A 19267-nucleotide genomic window follows, 5' to 3' on the forward strand; every position below is an offset into this window, starting at 1 on the left:
GGATTTGAGTGATCTTTCAAGATCCCTATGTGTAGTTTCGGCAAGTTTAAAACATTTGCCAGACAGATCGCATCAACTCAAATGAGGAACGTCAGTCACCATGGGTGGGGGCTGGTGGGTGATTGACAATCGTGTTCTATTAAAACTAGTTACATAAACTAGTACACATAAAAGTACAATGTTTTTGTGTGAAAACAGCCTAAATCAACATGCATGACAACATTCATTAAAGCCCAAATCCCCTTTTGGAGATGAATTTCAATGAATCCTCGCGTATGTTAGGAGCTGCTAATAAAGCTAGCACACAAACATTCAGCCCGAGAAACCATGCAAGAAAGTCTCGGCCTAATTGGTCCGGAGGGTGTGAAGCATTATTTTTTTCGCAATGGTGACAAGCCCCCACCTCCTCCCAGAGGCTTATAGTGTGTTATAAGATGATGGTTCGCCAAATCCCACCCAAAACAAACTCTTCAGAGTGGCCTGGAGCTGCTGTCAGTATGGGAGTCGAAATGCAGGGGGAAGACACAAACCAATTTTTAATAACAGATTTTTATGAGGAAAGATTTGCCATGCGTGCTTACTGATTTTAAAGTGTGTGATATAGTTGAGGTTACCATCAAAGCCCACCGCACATTTAACTACATCTGTTTTGGTCTCAGCATTGGCCTACGAGAGGCAGGATGGTGCCAAAAAACAGGAAAGAGTAGTAGACCTCTGTTTACTGCTGGGTATACATTTCAGATACACACGCTATCGGCGAAAATCTGCAATGCAGAGAGACTCTATAAAATACGTATGATTAATAAGTTGAATCTGCGGGTCAGTGTCTGGGTTTGGAAGATAAGAGGCAAACCGCTTTTGCCTAACACTGTTTGCCTTGCTATGATGAAATTTACTGGAAAACTGACAAAAAAAGTAAAGGTAAATAATATTTGTAAACTAAAACACCAAAATGTTCAACCAAACCATATCATTTTGTCTGATAAATGTCTGAAAGCTTAAGCTCGAACATTCAATGCCAAACACCAAAGACGGGCTAACGCAAGCAAAAATGTAATGTAATTATAAAACTTCAAATAACTCCTACTTTAACAGACACAGAGCAGCAGCACACAAATAGAGTACATGTATACCACTTATCTACCTCATGTGTTCGCTCTCTAATTACGCTGCATCTATTCTAGTCCTGTGCTGCCTGGAATGTTGCTGCACATTTTACAACACTGAAGTCGCTCAGTGCTAAATTCAGACGTGCCTGCGTACATGCAGTACGCAGGCACGTCTGAATTTTACATTTTAAAATGATCACTTAAAAATCTGCAATCAAGCATGGGTGTAAGAAAGGGGTGGGCAACAGTTTTGGCTCGGGGCCTGATTTCTAAAATTTGACAGGTGGGCCGGGTCAGCACAAGATACGGTACATATAAAAAACTGCACATATTGACAGTCCACAGCAAACATCAACAGAATTAAGAGCATTAAAGTATTACCATGCTTCTTAAATGAGAACAGTGAATCAACTATGGTATATGTCCTGTATGAACGGCCAAGTATGTTCACAACATACTGTAGATGTGTGACAACATAAGCAACAAAGTGCAACAATACCGGTATATTGCCCAAAAACTGTTTATAACACAAAACTGCAGCATACAGTACAGGTATATAAAAAATAAAAAATATACAAAATATAACAAAGTTAGGATTATTTGCTACAAAATGAGACGAGTAAAAGACCCTGGTGGCTTTTCTTTCTACTCACTCACTGTCTCTAACTTGACCTCACGTCAATCACCACACAAGACAACGTTTCTCATCTGATGTCGTGCAACGAACTTTTGAACCCAGCCACGGGACGCTTCAAGGTCTTCGATGCTCATAGTTAGCGCTATGGAACTGAAGGTTTCGTACTTTGTAACTCGCTTCGTTGAACCAGATAGACCCTTACGCGATCATTACTGTTCCTCTTTGTTTGGATGCCATGACCTACAAGACATAAATGTAAATGAAATTAAAAAAGTGAGTAATTCCAGTAAAATTCACTGCAATCAGGAGTCACTTGAATGTCACTGTTTTGGATCCAATGAAAATAGCGGCAGACACACACTTATTCCGTTGAATCGAGCGGGAGTTGCTGAAGTTGGCGCTACTGCAGGCTTCCGTATGGCTTCCGAAACGTCCGTTGTTATGAAATGATCGTTCATGTAATATAGTAGTAGAAAGTTTAATTCATGCGTTTATTTTCTTATTTTTTTATTTTTTTACCGGGTTCGTGAATTTCCGTTTGACAGAGATCTGCAGGTGGTAGATAAGATTTCTCCCTTTGTCCCTCTCCCTCTCTCTTCATCTCAGCCTCCCTCCCCTTTGCAACTTCAAGTAACTGCGCTACCTGGTGTTGAAATGCCTGTCGTGACAAGTCCAAATGAAATGAATGCAATCATTCACATCGAACCTTAATTGTGTACCAACCTTCAGCGGGCCGGATTAAAAAGACGGTTGTTTGCCCACCTCTGATGTAAGACATGCGATATAGTGGCAGTTGACGAGAGTCCATGAAGAAATAGAAGAAGCTATGCTAGCTGTTAGCTTACCTGCTAAAAATTGCGGTTGGAAACTCTTCTTGTCATTTTTAGTGTGGCGAATGACATGTGAGACACATGATACAACCACTCAACATAATCAATTTGTCGTCGATATGTGTATGGCAAGGATGCAAACTTCCGTTCACTTTGTTTTTGGCTCTGGTTTAGTTTCAGGTCACAATCACATGGTCCAAATTGTTGACCACAGACATAATAATTTGCACTTGAGAGATCTGGTCATTGAGCCTTTTTGTGACTTTGACTGCGGGGGAGAAAAAAATGCTGAAATGTGGCCAGTATGTCACTGTGTGTGAACCCCGCTGAAGTGGACAAAACATGAATGGAGCAAAACTGTACCCAGGAGGGGACTAAAGCCACTATCCTTTTACATCTTAAACCGGGTGCATGCATCCACCAGCTAAGAAATCAAATTCAGTGCCGAAGGCTTCTTCATTGGCACGTTGCTTCTTCTTTACGACTTTCCCCTCCCCTTTCTCTTTGCTGTTGATTACTCCCGTGCTGGCCCTTGCTTTACCCACCTCCCTCTTTTTTACACTGTGAGATTCAAAGAGCTGTGATTGAGCGTCGGTCAATCTGTCACAAAAACAACAACAGGAGAGCGGGCAAAATATGACAAATTTGGTGTTGTATTCCCCTGAGTTGTAGTTTCTTTCTTTTCTACTGAATTACAACTACTACTATTCATTTCACAAAGGAGCGCCGTTTGTTCTGTGACACTGGTGGATTTTAACGTTGTGCTAATTGCAAAACAGTTTTCCCACTGGAAGAAAAAATGTCAAGTGAATTCATTCGTTCAAGGCTCATAAAATATTTATGTATGTGTACAGGCAATGTTTTAATGTACAGTAGTAGCTTAACTCATGCCTAATTAATTAGTTAACCATGATGCTAACTAATATTCTCCACTTAAATTAATTGAAATAAAATTGATCCGTATAAAAATATTAATGTATTGTATTATGAATATGTACACACATAATCATACAAAATAGAAGAGATAAAAGAAAATGTAAATACTGTATTTTCCGCACTATAGGGCCAACCAAAAAGTTTTCAATTTTCTTAAAAGCTCATCGAGCGCCTTAAAATCACCGCATCTTGTGTATGATCATTACGGTAATACGTCGACCCCAACATGGCTCCTTCCTGAAGACATGCTTCCAATGTTATAACTTGCTGTTGCTTCAGTGAACTGTGTTGCTGCTTTATTAAATAAGTTTGTGTTGCAGCTCCAAAAAAAGGAGAGCTGTGGTGTTGTTTTTTTTTTTTTTAAACAGTCTCAACAAATACAGGTATGTCTTTGTCTGTCTCCGTGCCTTCTTCCGTTCGACTCGAGAGGCGTTCAAGACCGCCTCTGAAAAGCGTAAACTAACGATTACTTCAATGAAATTACAAACATTGAAAATAACACATCAAAACTGAAAAGAAAGCGAGGATATCATAAAATAATTTCTATAGCCGCCCCCCCTCCCCTACAGAATTTATATTGTTATTTCATCATTTGTGAATACACAACAAAGGAATAAATAACTACAACTGACATGTGATCGTACTGTCGGAGCTAAGATCAAGGAAATGCCAATGCGTTTTTTGGAAGCGGTCATGAACGCCTCTCGAGTTGACCGGAAGAAAAGAAGGCACGGAGACGAACGGACAAAGATGCACCTGTATTTGTTGAAAAAAGGAGAGCTGTGGTTGTGGTTTTATTTTATTTTTTTAAACGCATACTTTATGCATGTTTTCACAGTCTCAACAAATACAGGTACTGTATGCCTTTGTCCGTCTCCGTGCCTTCTCTTCAATTCCACTCGAGAGGAGTTCATGGCCGCCTCAGAAAAACGTAAATTAATTCTTACTTCAATGAAACCATGAAGAAAATCAAGCGAGGAAATCACAAAATAAATTCTGTAGGGGGGGAGATATAGAATTTATTTTGTGATTTCCTCACTTGATTTTCTGTTTTTATGCGTTATTTTCCATTTTTGTAGTTTCATTTAAGTACAGTAATAGTTGGTTTACGTTTTCAGAGGCGGATCATGAACGCATCTCAAGTTGAACAGACGACTCTCGAGTTGAATGGAAGGTGTATACCAACATCTAGTGGAGGCATTGTAGATTGTGCCTTATGATGCGAAGCGTCCAATGTATGAAAACATTTTACAAAATAGCCATTCATTGAAGGTGCGCCTCATAAGCGAGTGCGTCTTTTAGTGCGGAAAATACGGTACGCAAAAAGGTTGTTTTTCCTATGAAATATTATTTTACATACACATGAGATTTGTTGCCTTTTCACATATTTTAGCACTCATTGTATTTGCTGCCCTTTCAGATGATATTGCATTTTTTAGCTCAACTTTGAAGGTTAGGACACTGCCATTCGTCAACCGATTCACCAATTAGAGGTTGGCCTCCGATGAATTTTAATTCCACCTGCTAGCAAGATATTTGACTATTTTGCATTTCCAAATTAATGCAAACTGTTCGGGGAAAACATGTTCTGTGCCCTTGAGCACAAATCAAGGTCCATAAAGACGTGCTTGGATGGGTTTGGCCCCGAACAAAACGAGCCTATAAAACACTTTCAAGATGAACCAGAACAGAGACAGTTGTCGTGCCAATTTACATCATCTCTATGAACACGTCTTCTCCTCCTTTTTGTCTGTGTTCCATCACCCTGTCAGACTGAGCTCCTGTAAGGAGGAGATAAAGCCCCCCGGCAGGGCACCGCAACTGTCGCCTTCCGACTTCCTGGACAAGCTCATGGGACGAACATCGGGATACGATGCCCGCATCAGACCCAACTTCAAAGGTAAACGAAAGAGCCAAGGGCACACATGCCAGGAAGCCACCGTGAAAAAAAAAAGTGGCAGTCCATTGCCCAGACATGGGAAAACAAAGCGGAGCAAATGTGTGACGTAAGGGCCAGAAAGTGAACTCCACTCAAGCAGGCTCTCTTTGAAGGCCTAGACACTGATCGCAATTGATGGATTGATGATTTTTAGTAATCATACATTCGCATATTATTGGATTGATTATTGACTGATTATCCTTGCAATCATTAATTGACTGCGCCTGCAATGAAGAACACTTCTGCTTTTAATAAAGATATATTCTTTATTATGTACTAAAACCTATCTATAATTATTATATATTCTTCATTATGTACTCACATTTTCTCTATTATGTACTCACTTTTATAATCATGAATGCTTGGTGCACTGCGTGGGAGGTTAGGGACGCAACCACCTTTCAGAGGACGTGGTAGGGAAGAGATAACTGTTAAGACTAAACAGTGAGCAAGGGTGAACAGTGAATGGAGCCATCAACACCAGCTGCGACGTGATGTTTTTGTGACCATTGCACACTTGTACGTAATTTGCACTCACATTCACACACATAGTCAAACAAGTTCAGTGTGTGTTCAACAGCTCCTACCCTTTAGGTTGGACACACCTATGTAGTAGCTTTCCCAATAAAAGGGGAGGTGAAGGGGGAGATCGTTAGGGTGACGTGCCGAGAACTGAAACAGAACGCTTCTCCTCGTTCCCTCCTGGTACCAGAATTGAGTCTCCTGTCTCCTCCTTGTGTTTTATTCCTGAGTGTCAAATTGGACCAACCAGACAGCAATATTAACAAGGCAGCACAAAGCTACCACAATCTGTGATCTCTACCCATCCATTTTCTATACGGCTTATCCCTATGAGGGTCATACTTGAGTGACTGTGATATGCTGTCCATGATGACAGTCCATCGTATTTTTACAAATATAGCAACAAAAAAAAATTTTATTGACCTTTTCATTGACTACTGTAATTCAAATGATCTCCCCACTGACCTGCACTGCTTCTACTAACATGTTTCTGAACAAAAACAGAAACTGGGTTGCCAATTTTGCAATTTTGGTCTTCATTTAGCTACTTTACCGACCGACCCTTTTCGCAACTATCTGAAAAAACAAGAATGCCATTGTTTACATCCTGCTAAGAGAGAACATGAGCAGTATCACTTTAGCTTTGTTTTGCGCATGTGCAAGAAAAGAATGGAGAGTTTATGTTAAAAGATTGGGTATTGCAGGTTAAAAGCAGATCCGAACTATCAAGCTTGTTTGGTTTATTGTTTATTGGATCCCCATTTTCACTTGCCATAGAAGGGGAGTTGTGTGTGAGTTTCGATTCTTCTGATTCTGTGTGCTTCCTCCTTCAGGCCCACCCGTAAATGTCACCTGCAATATTTTCATCAACAGCTTTGGTTCCATCACCGAAACCACCATGGTAAGAGGATCTTGCATTTTCATTGCGGAACCTGCCCACCATCCCATTAAAAGTCGCCGGGATTCATTTGGGATCATGGACCACGATTGTTTATTGGCTGCATCTTCAAAATGCCAAAACACTTGCTTTCTTTCTAACAATTAAATCTGGTTGCCTCATTTCTGCGCTTCCTGGAGCATAGCGGTGCACCGTTCCAAAATCCAACGTATCGCTGGAGTGCGCATATTGAAGTGTCCACTCTGCAATTACAATCAAGCACTGGGAAAATGAATAGGAGGGCAGGGCAAAGGGCTACACGGTAAAACGGCTTCCCTTGGGGCTGACATCCGCAGAGATCTCACCGCTAAGTCAGCAATCGAGAGTGGGATACTGTTAAATGAGTCTGAAAGGAGTCCTGGATCCCTTACCTTCCTGTCAAGACTGAACAACAATGGCAGTGATATCATTGCACAGAGTGGCGAAGCAGTTTTCTGGGAAAAAAAAAACACAAAACAAACACTTTTCTAATTTTGAGCAATGGATACTTCACCTCAGTGATAAATCTTGACTACCGTATTGCCATGCTGCAGATGGGAGGGGAGGCTTTCATTTGTCATCATTTATGAATAATCCATCCATCCATTTTGTATCCCGCTGTCAGAGATTTTCTCGGACAAAGTTAAAGAAACGACTCGGCACACAGGAAAATTGTCTTCAATATCGGCGGAAGCGGACCTCTGAGAGCGAACGACGGTTGTTGCTCCGCGATCACACTCAAAGTCCTGTCTCCGCGAGTTCGACATTTTATTGTAACATATGCAAAATACAAGAAAAACACTGCCCCCGATATTTGCATGTCGCACCCCCGGTCGGGCCCCTCAGTAGTGATTGGTTACCCGTTTTTCATACTTGAACCACCAGTACATTGGCGCCTTTTTTGTCTGGTCTACATTGAATCAACATGTTGCAGACTTTGCGGATGGCCAATGTCGCCTGGGCGCGACGGGTGTTCTCATCTCGTCTTTTGTTGCTCAACCGCTGTTCCCAAATTATTCATTCCCCTTTTGTGACCGAGTTTCGCCTTCTCCCCTGTGGTCGCCCACCTGTATTGACGTGGTAATTGTGGACTTCAACAGCCCTCCGGCCAGATGGCCGGCGCCTTTGTGTGCAGGCATTTGGGGGTGCTGGATATGCACCCAAACGCTTTGATGTGCCCAAATAAATGAAACTTTAAACATGATACAATTTTGCTCATAGATTCCTCCAACACCCGCCTAACCTCGCTCCCAATTACAATATACTTCAAGTAAAATTGGGTTGAAGTGATATGGGAGTGTGACAGTTAAGTTTTCCCAGGTATTTGGTATTATTATTATTATTATTATTATTATTATTATTATTATTGTCATTATTATTATTTATTTCTTCATTTCACATTGCACATTCATCAACACAAGAAGAGTGTAAATGCACCGGACTTCAATACTAGTTTTCAGCCGTAGTCCCAAGGCAGGTTTTTAAAATAGCACAGTGAGACACATAAATCAGAATCAGAATCAGAATCATCATTATTGGCCAAGTATGTAGGACACACAAGGAATTTGTCTCCGGTATAACACGCTGCACTAGTATCATCGTAAACAACAGAATCATTGAACCATTTTAGAGTATACCAGTAGTTTTGTAGTACCATTTTGTGGTGCAAGAAGAGTGACTATGTCAGTGACTGTTTAAGGAGTTAATGGCTAGAGGGAAGAAGCTGTTTAAGTGTCTACTGGATTTGGTGCGCATGTATCTGTAGCGTCTGCCTGAGGAGAGTGGCTGAAAAAGGTGGTGGGCAGGGTGCGGGGGATCCAGGAGGATTTTCTATGCCCTTGTCTTGATTCTTGCAGTGTGCAAGTCCTCAAGAGTGGGTAGGGCGGTGCCAAAGATTTTTTCTGCCGTCCTAACTGTCCGTTGAAGTCGGATTTTGTCCTTTTTTGTGGCGGCCCCAAACCAAACCGTGATGGAAGAACACAGGATTGATTCGATGACTCCCGTGTAGAACTGTCGTAGCACCTCCTGTGGCAGGCCATGCTTCCTCAGCAGCCTCAGGAAGTACATCCGCTGCCGGGCCCTTTTCAGGATGGAGATGGTGTTGACTTCCCACTTCATGTCCTGAGAGACTGTGATTCCCAGGAACTTGAAGGTCTCGACGGTTGACACAGGGCAGTTGGATAGTGTGAGGGGCAACTGAGGAGAAGAATGTTTCCTGAAGTCCACGATATTCTCTACAGTCTTGAGCGTGTTCAGCCCGAGGTTGTGTCGGCCGCACCAGAGCTCCAGCTGCTCCACTTGTTGGCGGTACGCAGACTCGTCGCCGTCTTTGATGAGACCGATGACCGTGGTGTCGTCTGCGAACTTTATGAGTTTGACAGCTGGATCTGTAGAGGTGCAATCGTTTAAGTAGAGAGAGAAGAGCAGTGGCGAGAGGACACATCCCTGTGGGGCTCCAGTGCTGGTGGTGCGTATTGATGATGTTGTTGCTCCCAGTCTCACCTGTTGTGTCCGTCCCGTCAGGAAGCTGAGGATCCACTGGCAGATCGCAGGGGACACACCGAGGTGGAGTAGTTTGGGGGTGAGGAGTTCCGGGATGATGGTGTTGAACGCAGAGCTGAAATCCACAAACAGAATCCTTGCGTAGGTCCCTGTGCTGTCGAGTTGCTTGAGGATGTAGTCCAGACCTATGTTGACTGTGTCTTCCACAGACCTGTTTGCCCGGTAGGCAAACTGGAGAGGGTCCAGCAGGGGTCCAGTGACGTTCTTTAGGTGATTCAGCACAAGGCGTTCAAAGGACTTCATGACCACAGACGTCAGGGCGACAGGCCTATAGTCGTTCAGTTCCGATGGTGCCGATTTCTTGGGAACTGGGATGATGGTAGACTGTTTGAAGCAGGATGGGACCTCACACAGCTCCAGGGATCTGTTGAAGATCTGTGTGAAGACCGGAGCCAGCTGGTCAGCGCAGACTTTCAGGCAGGAGGGGGACACTTTGTCGGGCCCCGGAGCTTTCTTGATCTTTTGCTGCTTGAAGAGCCGTCTCACGTCCTGTTCGTGGATCTGTAGTGGAGAAAAAGAGGGTGGGGGGGTAGGTAGAGTGGTTTCTGGTAGAGGTGGGTGTGTGTGGGAAATGGGGGTGTCCTTTTCAAATCGGCAGAAAAACATGTTTGGTTCATTAGCAAGACCCTTATTGTTCACTGTTTGGGGGGATGGCATTCTATAGTTAGTGATTGCTTTCAGGCCATTCCATACAGATGCAGAGTCGTTAGCAGAGAACTGGTTTTTCAGCCTCTCTGCATAGCTTCTCTTTGCGATGTTAATTTCCTTTGTCAATTGGTTTCGGGCATGTTTGTACAGTGCCCGATCTCCACTTCTAAATGCGGCCTCTTTCTCTTTCCTGAGTTGCCTGAGTTTGGGAGTAAACCATGGCTTGTTATTGTTGAAGGAACGGAAGGACTTCGTTGGTACACACATGTCCTCACAGAAACTGATGTATGATGTTACAGTGTCTGTGTATTCATCCAGTGTGCCCGTTGAAGTTTCAAAGACGCCCCAATCAGTGCAGTCTAAGCATTCTTGTAGAGCTAGCTTTGCTTCATCTGTCCATTTTTTCACAGTCTTAACAACCGGTTTAACACATTTGAGTTTCTGTCTGTATGTAGGTATTAAGTGGATTAAATTGTGGTCAGAAAGACCCAATGCTGCACGGGCGACCGATCGGTATGCATTTTTGATTGTTGTATAGCAGTGATCTAGAATGTTGCCTTCTCTGGTGAAACAGTCGATGTGCTGCTTATATCTGGGAAGTTCACGGTTAAGATGTGCTCTATTAAAATCGCCCAAAATGATCAGGGGTGACTCTGGGTATTTTAGTTCGAGTTTGTTTACTTGTTCGGCTAGCGTTTGTATCGCCGTGTTAGCGTTAGCTTGTGGCGCAATGTAAACACCGACTAGTAAAAAGGAGGTGAACTCACGTGGTGAGTAGAATGGCTTGCAGTTTAAAGACAGCGACTCCAGGTCCGGGCTGCAGTGTGCGTCGAGCTTCGTGACATCAGTGCACCATTCTTCGTTGATATAGAAGCAAATCCCACCACCTTTCGATTTCCCTGATAGCTCCGTGTCGCGGTCGGCTCGGAGAAGGCGGAAGCCGGGTAGATGTAGCGCGGGATCTGGATGGCGGTCACTGAGCCAGGTTTCAGTGAAGCAGAGCGCAGCAGAACGTGCAAATGTTTTGTTGGTCTTTGTGAGGAGAAGAAGTTCATCCATCTTGTTTGGCAGAGATCGTAGATTAGCAAGATGGATCGATGGGAGCGGGGTTCGAAATCCACGCTGCCGGAGCTTGACGAGCACGCCGGCTCGCTTCCCCCTCCTCCGGCGGCGTTTCCATGCTCCGTACAGCGCAGCCGCTCCGCTCGCGATTAGCTCCGAAAAACCTTGTGGATTTTCGTGTGCTGGTGAAAAAAGACCGAGCGTAGACTCCCCAATGCGCAGCAACTTTTCCCTCGTGTAAGTAAGCCGCTCAGGGTCGCCAAAAACAAACGAAAATGACAAAAACAGGGATAATACTAGGGAGCGTGTGACCGAGGCTGCCATAGCTGTCGGCGCCTGATGACGTTTGATAAAACCTCAAGACCGCAATGACATAAATAAGAACGAAATAGGTCAGGCATCATAAAAGAGAAAATACAAACCGTTTTTTTCAATTTCAAAATTCCAGGTACAGTGTTTAATTTTAACAGTTTCTAGCCACTGAACAGTAAATGTTCACAGATTTGTGTAGCCATCCATGGTAGCAGAATGATGATCTTTTGTCATCTCTTTCACGTCTTTTGTCAGATGGAAATGTTTGCAACCATCTGCTTTTTACTTTGATAAGGAATAATCTGCTGCTCTGTCAATTTTAAATCATGCAACTATTTTGCCTAACACTGTTTGCCTTGGGAATAATATATATACAGTACATATATAAAAATCCTCGTCTCACCCCTCGGGTGGTGTCCATCCTTCATTCAGCTCGGGTCCTCTACCAGAGGCCAGGAACCTTCAGGGTTCTGCGCAGTATCCTTGCTGTTCCCAGCACTGCACATTTCTGGACTGAGATGTCCGATGTTGTTGTTCATGATTCAGGGCTGTTGTCTCCAGCTGGAATGTATTTTGGGTTGATCCGAGGCACTTGTTTGCAGGTGTGTATGATTTAACTTGAGGTTGAATGTGATTGCTTGGTTCCGAAAACAGTTTCAAGAAGGTGCGCGACTTGCCGAAGCACATTATTTCAGTTGGTCATTTTTACCTCTCCTCTTGAAAAGACTTTTCAGTTGAGTTCTACACCTCAACTGCCTCACTAGGGTCGCGGGGGTTATGGAGCCTATCCCAGCTGTCTTCGGGCAGTAGGCGGGGGACACCCTGAATCGGTTGCCAGCCAATCGCAGGGCACACAGAGACGAACAACCATGCATGCACACACACACACCTAGGGACAATTCAATCAGTCTGCCATGCATGTTTTTGGAACGTGGGAGGAAACCGGAGCACTCGTAGAAAACCCACGCAGGCACGGGGAGAACATGCAAACTCCACACAGGGAGGCCGCAGCTGGAATCGAACCCGGTACCTCTGCACTGTGAAGCCGACATGCTAACCACTGGACTACTGGGCCGCTATTATTATTATTATTATTATTATTATTATTATTATTATTATTAGGGACTGCTTATACTCCTTGGTAATTGCTGCTTCTTTGGTTAGCAATGAAACTCAAATGGTCTGTAACTCTTTAATGTCCATGAGGACATTAAAGAGTTTTCTTTAATGGGCCATTTTCTTTCTCAAATGGCCCAGGCAGCAGGCAACTAATTGTGACTAACTGCTTCCGCACCTACCATACAGGACTACAGGCTGAATGTGTTCCTACGCCAAAAATGGAACGACCCCCGTCTGGCGTACAGCGAATACCCGGACGACTCGCTGGATCTGGATCCGTCTATGCTGGACTCCATCTGGAAGCCCGATTTGTTTTTTGCCAACGAGAAGGGTGCCAACTTCCACGAGGTCACCACTGACAACAAACTACTCAGGATTTTCCAGGATGGCAGCGTTCTGTACAGCATCAGGTACTTTGTAATTTTGTTCTTTTCTGCACTTGCAGATGGAAACAAGCTTTACCGCAGGACTGACCATACGTACTGTGTTTCATTTGACTGATTTATCTCTATAGAAATATTTTTCATTCAAATATGTTTTGTATTGTCTATTTTTTAGAGAATATTTCATGATTAAAGGCATTTTCACACTGCACATACTTTGCTTTACCTGTTGGTTGGTCTTGCCCCAAAACTAAAGGACACGGTTTCTGCAACGATGCTCTCAAATTGAAATTTATATATATTTTTTCAATTGGAGGGAAACGTCACGGTGCAGAGAATGCCCATCTTGGGTGACATGACACACTTCCGTCCTCAAGCCCTCGTAGCACATACACGATGAACGGGTTCGTCGACAAAAAACTACACATTGCTTAAGCACAGTGTGGAGAGACTTCAACTTGGCAACCGTGGAAAAAAATCTTTGTAAAATTCTAATACAGCAACATGCACAATGCATATACCGTATTTTCACGACTATTCGACGCACCGTAGTAATGGCCGCAGTCTCATTAATGGGTGACATTTCTGTATTTTACACATACACAGGACGCACCGTACCAATGGCCGCAGTTTTACAGTGGTAAAACATACGCCAGCTTAAACATACGGCATGCATGCGCGCACTCTAACACGTTAGCTTGAAGCATACGGTAGCATGCCAAGACATACAGATAAGCTAAAAACACGTTTTAAAAAAGGCAACGAAAGCAGAACTGAGTTCGGGTGTATTTTATTTAGCCATCGTACAATGTTCTCACGTTTTTCGATCAATCATCACCCAGAAATCCATCAAAGTCCTCATCCTCCGTGTCAGAAGCAGAGGACTGCACATCTCAGTTGTCATTGAATGCATCACATGCTAGTGTGAGTTGCTACGCATTGCCGAGCGGAAAGAAGGAGTAGCAACAGCAAATTCAACATTTCTCTCGTGTGAAGCTTTCCCACATTTGAAAGTAAAGAAGAGAGCGAAACATGGTGGCACCGCGTGTGTGTGTAGAAAGAATTGAACAATTGTGCAAGTACCGTAATCCATCAAAAACGCCGCGTTCCCTCTCGTTGTTGCGTATTGTGGCGTAACTCGCCAAGCGCTGCCTCTCACTCTTTGTAAAGTTGTTTTTGCCACCGATCATCCATTGTTCCCATGCCGTTCGCAACTTTACTTTGAACGCCCGGTTGATGCCAATGTCCAGCGGTTGGAGTTCTTTAGTCAAGCCTCCGGGAATAACGGTAAGCTCAGAGTTCATTTGCTTGACTTGTTTTTTCACCGCTGCTGTGAGATGGGCACGCATGCCAAAAGCATAACCGGTGGCTTTAAGTTTGAACTGAGCTTCGTAGCCGTGTCTTTTTGTCGAATTCATTTTCAGGGGTTCTTAGAAATCAAAACCGGAGTTGTTTTGCAACAATGCACATTGCCACACTCTATACAAGTGTTGGTACTGGCTTGAGGCGTCCCTTTAGCGTCCACAGACACGCCCACCCTTCACCATTGGCGGACTAGCTTGCCTGTCCTCTCTCTCCCCCTCTCTCTCTCTCTCCCTCTCCATATATGTATATATAAACGCCCACCCTTCCCTGATTGGCCAACTTCTTTCCCGCATGCCTGGCCACAGTCACTTCCGCCTTTCCTCTATATAAACAGCGTGTCGGCTGTCAGTCAGATTTTGGAACTCAGCGCATATAAAGGACGCTCCGCACCATAAGGCGTCCTGTCCATTTTGGAGAAAATTTAAGACTTTTAATGGCGCCTTATAGTCGTGAAAATACGGTAATATTACCGGTGCTTAACACTGTGGTAGCAGATAATATCATAAAGAGTGCCCTCAAGTCTCTCTCTCTCTCTCTCTCTCTCTCTCTCTCTCTCTCTCTCTCTCTCTCTCTCTCTCTCTGTATTATGGATTGTAAAGTGTTGGTCTTGAAATCGGTCTTAAAGTAATGACTAAGTTGGTGAAATATAAATGTAGTAAAACAGAAAGTCTGCATTTTATGTCCAGTGTAATCATTAGGAACAGTACCAAAGTAAGTACAGTATAATCAGTTGATTTTCCTTCTACGTTGAAGAAAATCCAATTGGTTAAAAGTAGTCCAAAAGCAAATCACATACCAATGTGTGAGATACGTTTGGAAGCCCCCTCGATGAGAGGTCACTTGATCGTGGTGGAGGGGCTTGTGTGTCTGAATGATCCCAGGAGCTTTGTTGCCTGGGTGGGCTATGGTAAATAAGTCCTTGGTGAGGGACCAGACAAGGTATGATTGCAGACCCGCTATGATGCCAAACATAAATGGGCATGGACACATTTTCTGTCATAATGAGACATGACACCAGGAAGGAAAATCAACAACATTAGGATTTTGGGGTTCATTTTTCAATGAAGACGTATACTCTAGATCAGGGGTGGCCAAACTTTTTGGATCGAAGATCTACTTTTTGATCAACTAACCTCACGGGATCTACCCTTACCGGCGCGCGCACGCACACACACACACACACAAATTTAAGATTTACCTGCTTTATTTTATTTTGTAAATATTTTTTTAGTGAAAATGAGACTGATTAGTGTGCAGTGTATATTAACACAAAAAATATATTACTAACATGTACAAAGACACACAAATGGTTGTTTGTTTATTTTCTTCTCGACACTCCTCGGATCTACTTGGGACCTGTCTTAGATCTACCGGTAGATCAGGATCTACCTAATGGGCACCCCTGCTCTCGATATATGTGAGGTCCTCATGATATTATAGTCAAATTTTTTTGGTCTGTGCAACAATGTTTGGGGTAACCATACCCCTGAGGGATATACAGAAGAATCACTGAATTAAATGTTCTAAAGTTGCATAATGTGACTTGGAGCTTTTTTCTTTAAATTCATTTCAATACACATGCTAAGCATGTATTTAACTTTTAAGTACAACACATTTGTATATGATCATTTAGAATCATTTGGTTTTAAAATTTTAAAATACCGGTATATATTTACAGTATTTCATTCAACAATAGGCACAAGTGTAACTTTGTATAAGAACTGGACGTATGGTCTGCTACTAAACCATAATCAGAATCAGAATCAGAATCATCTTTATTGGCCAAGTATGTTGAACACACAAGGAATTTGTCTCCGGTATAACACGCTGCACTAGTATCATCGTAAACAACAAAATCATTGAGCCATTTTAGAGTAACCAGTAGTTTTGTAGTACCATTTTGTAGTACAAGAAGAGTGACTACGTCAGTGACTGTAATAAATTGTAATGTGGGCCACCACAGTGGAATACTGACTACGTGGGCGGCATGGCTCAGTGGTAGAGTGGTCGTTTGTTTCAAAGTGTCTTTGAGCAAGATACTGAACCCCCATTTGCTCCTGGTGCTGCGCCACCATTAGGTGAATTAGGTAACAGTGTGGAGTGCTTTGAGCACAAGTACCGCCCATTTCCCATTTAGTTCATACATCTGCCTCACCGCTCAAACCACAGCGGTGGGTTCTCTCCAGCTATTCCGGTTGCCTCCCATATTCCAAAAAGATGCATATTAGATTCATTGAAGACTCTTAAATTGTCCTTGGGTATGAATGCGAGCATATCATGTCGTTGTCCATGTGCCCTGTAATGGTATGGCGACCACAAAGTCAGCTGGAACAGACACCAGCTCACTCAGACCATAATGAATATGCGCGGCAACGGAAGTGGATGGATTTCTGATATGGCACCAAAGAATGTGCCTCTTCTAAATAGACGCCAAGCAACAATGTGAGAAGATGAGATCATTTGTAGGTGAGTCAGAGACATTCTGTCAAATGGCCACCCCTGAGCATTTTACCAGTTGCAGCAATTGCGTCGACTCTGGCCTGCGCGCCTCGGCAGATAATTACATTGCTCTCGGCACACTCCTAAATTGGTCCCTGTCCTCCCAACATTCCCGCCATATTGATTCCACAACAAATAAGCAGAGGTGCACAGCGCAATAAGTGGTCCATATGTGGGGTTTTGCAGTGTTCGGGGTGGATTAAACATAAACAAACAAGCCCATTGTTGGAGCAGAGATCATTTTCACGAGTGATAATCATTTGGAATTGTTTATCCAACAAAAAAGGTCACAGTAAGCATTTTCTAGTTAACTACAATTCTAAAATGATGGATCAACTTTCCTTCTTCTGTCTGGCCAAACGGTATTCATGAAATAAATACATTTGAAATAAACCTTGAAAGCTGATTTATGAAATTAATTGACAAATATGAAAAGTTATGCATGTTTCAATAATATTTTAAAAAAACAATTACAATGTTGTTTCACTGAATTTTCTTTTTTTTAAGCACTCTCATTTTTATTTTATTTTTCTATTTATTTCTATTTAATTTTAGTTTTACTGATTTCATTAACTTTTGTTCACCATAATAACCTTGGACACCAGATGAACTTGTACTTTTGCTCCGATGAATGGCACCGACATGCTCTTTTTGACGCTGAAATAGATAGCACACTGTCGTCGTGGGGCAGCTGTTGTACTACGCCAAATTAATCAAACAACTCAACAAAGCAATTTATAAATACCTGTGAGAAAATGTCCTCCACCAACTTGATTCTGGAAGTGTGGTGCCCACTCTGTTGCCTTAATAGTGTACCTGTGGTGGTCAGAAGGAAAAACATGGATGGGTCAGTCAGATGAGGCGATAATTTTTAAAATATTGCCACTGCATGCGAAGGCAGATGCCTGTCTGTGATGCAGGGTACATCCTTTCTGTTAAAATAAATATGTGATCGATTGATAGATAGACAATATGGGATATGTTATTGAGGTCTGTGGGAATGAAAAGTACACAACAATGTTTCATTTGTTATTTTAACTATATTTGGATGCATGTAAGCTGTACGGTACCTGCTTATTAGGGTTACCTACCAAGAGAAAAGAAAAGATACATTTTACATCTCGAAGCCAGCGATCTGCAGTCTGACTCCATAGCAGCTGGCGGGCCCAGTCAACGACTTGACATCACATTTGTTTCTAACATTGCCCCGTGTATTAAAAATATTATTTTTATACATGGGATTATTTTGGCACATACATTTTTACAAGACTGGACATAAAAAATCGTAACGGGAGATGTTTATCAAACTTTACAATACTACTTTGTTTCCCCATCAATACCTCAAAATTGGCCGCCACTCATTTTGTGGCCACTACACCTTTATGGGGTCTCACAAATGTCTCTGTACAATCTACCAAGGTTGAATCAAGACAACCAGACTTTTCTTGTTTAAGATGTTTCACCTTTAATACAAAACACATTCAGTTCAAAATTTTAGGTGTGGAGCCTCCCTATTTATACCTCGATTGGATATGCCCACAACAATGGTGTTGCTGTTGCCTCGTTTGGCTGGTGGACAACCGTCCTGCATACCAACATGACATTCACCACCAGGTGACAGCTCATTACAGATACTCTGCTCAGGGAATCAGGCAATCTATGGGGAAAGGGATGTCAGGACATTGTTATGAAGGGGCAGTGGTAGAGTTGCCGCCTCGCAACCCAAAGTTTGTGGACTCGATCTTCAACCTTTGTGACCATGCCAAAGTGTCCTTGAGCAAAATTGTGAATATCCAGTTGCTCCTGATGCAGCGTCATCAGTAGGCACATGAGAAAACAGCCTTAAGGCACTTTGAGCACCTGAAAGGTAGAAAAGTGTGATACAGGTGAAAGACCACTTACTATTTATAAGCAGACCATAGGTGATGCTTCAAACCGCCACCTCTATTTTGAGAGGGCTTTTCAAGTTTGACGGAGAGTCCTCAATTTCCAGAATTTGGATGATATTGTCCTCAAAGTAATCGGGTTTGCATTGGTACAGTATGTGTCTGTTGCAAAAAAAAAAGTCCAGTGCCTAGAATTGATCTTTGAGGATTACCATGACATAGATGACCGAAGAAGCTCCAGGGTATTCTTTTTCATGTTTTTTTTTTCAAGTTTTCCTTTATTTCCTGCCAAATTTCGATTATCTGTTTATGTGTTCAACAAACAAACAAACAATCATATACTCTATTGACAATAATCGCTTGGTTTAACCGCTGGATTCAATGAGATTGTTTTTTTCAGTAATCAAGGGGCAAAAAACGTGTAACGTTGCGACCCAAACAACATTATTTTCAGCCACTCTGTTTATTTACAAAAGTGATGAAAAATTCCATTCATGCAAGCGAATGCTGATTGATCATTTCCCTACCTAATGTGTTATTTC

The 19267-nt window shown here is 42.7% G+C and overlaps 1 protein-coding gene and 1 long non-coding RNA gene across 6 annotated transcripts in view; one reads left to right on the forward strand and one right to left on the reverse strand.

Moving 5' to 3' along the window:
* Positions 1–19267, forward strand: part of glra4a (glycine receptor, alpha 4a) — an 81262-nt gene that overhangs the window by 43791 nt on the left and 18204 nt on the right. For 4 of the 5 annotated variants that reach the window (XM_052074949.1, XM_052074948.1, XM_052074946.1 and 1 more), the window contains 3 exons: positions 5285–5412; positions 6807–6874; positions 12779–13002. In XM_052074949.1, the coding sequence (XP_051930909.1) occupies positions 5285–5412; positions 6807–6874; positions 12779–13002 (420 nt within the window). Of the gene's footprint in view, positions 1–4346; positions 4687–5284; positions 5413–6806; positions 6875–12778; positions 13003–19267 lie in introns of those variants that run through there. The other variant, XM_052074947.1, reaches the window with a different exon arrangement.
* Positions 1350–17808, reverse strand: LOC127608267 (uncharacterized). The gene is made up of 3 exons (XR_007964227.1): positions 17585–17808; positions 15137–15296; positions 1350–1986 (listed from the first exon to the last, which is right to left on the reverse strand). It is a non-coding gene; the product is annotated as an uncharacterized LOC127608267 (long non-coding RNA).

This window comes from Hippocampus zosterae, chromosome 1, assembly GCF_025434085.1.
Source record: "Hippocampus zosterae strain Florida chromosome 1, ASM2543408v3, whole genome shotgun sequence".
NCBI classification, from domain to species: domain Eukaryota; kingdom Metazoa; phylum Chordata; class Actinopteri; order Syngnathiformes; family Syngnathidae; genus Hippocampus; species Hippocampus zosterae.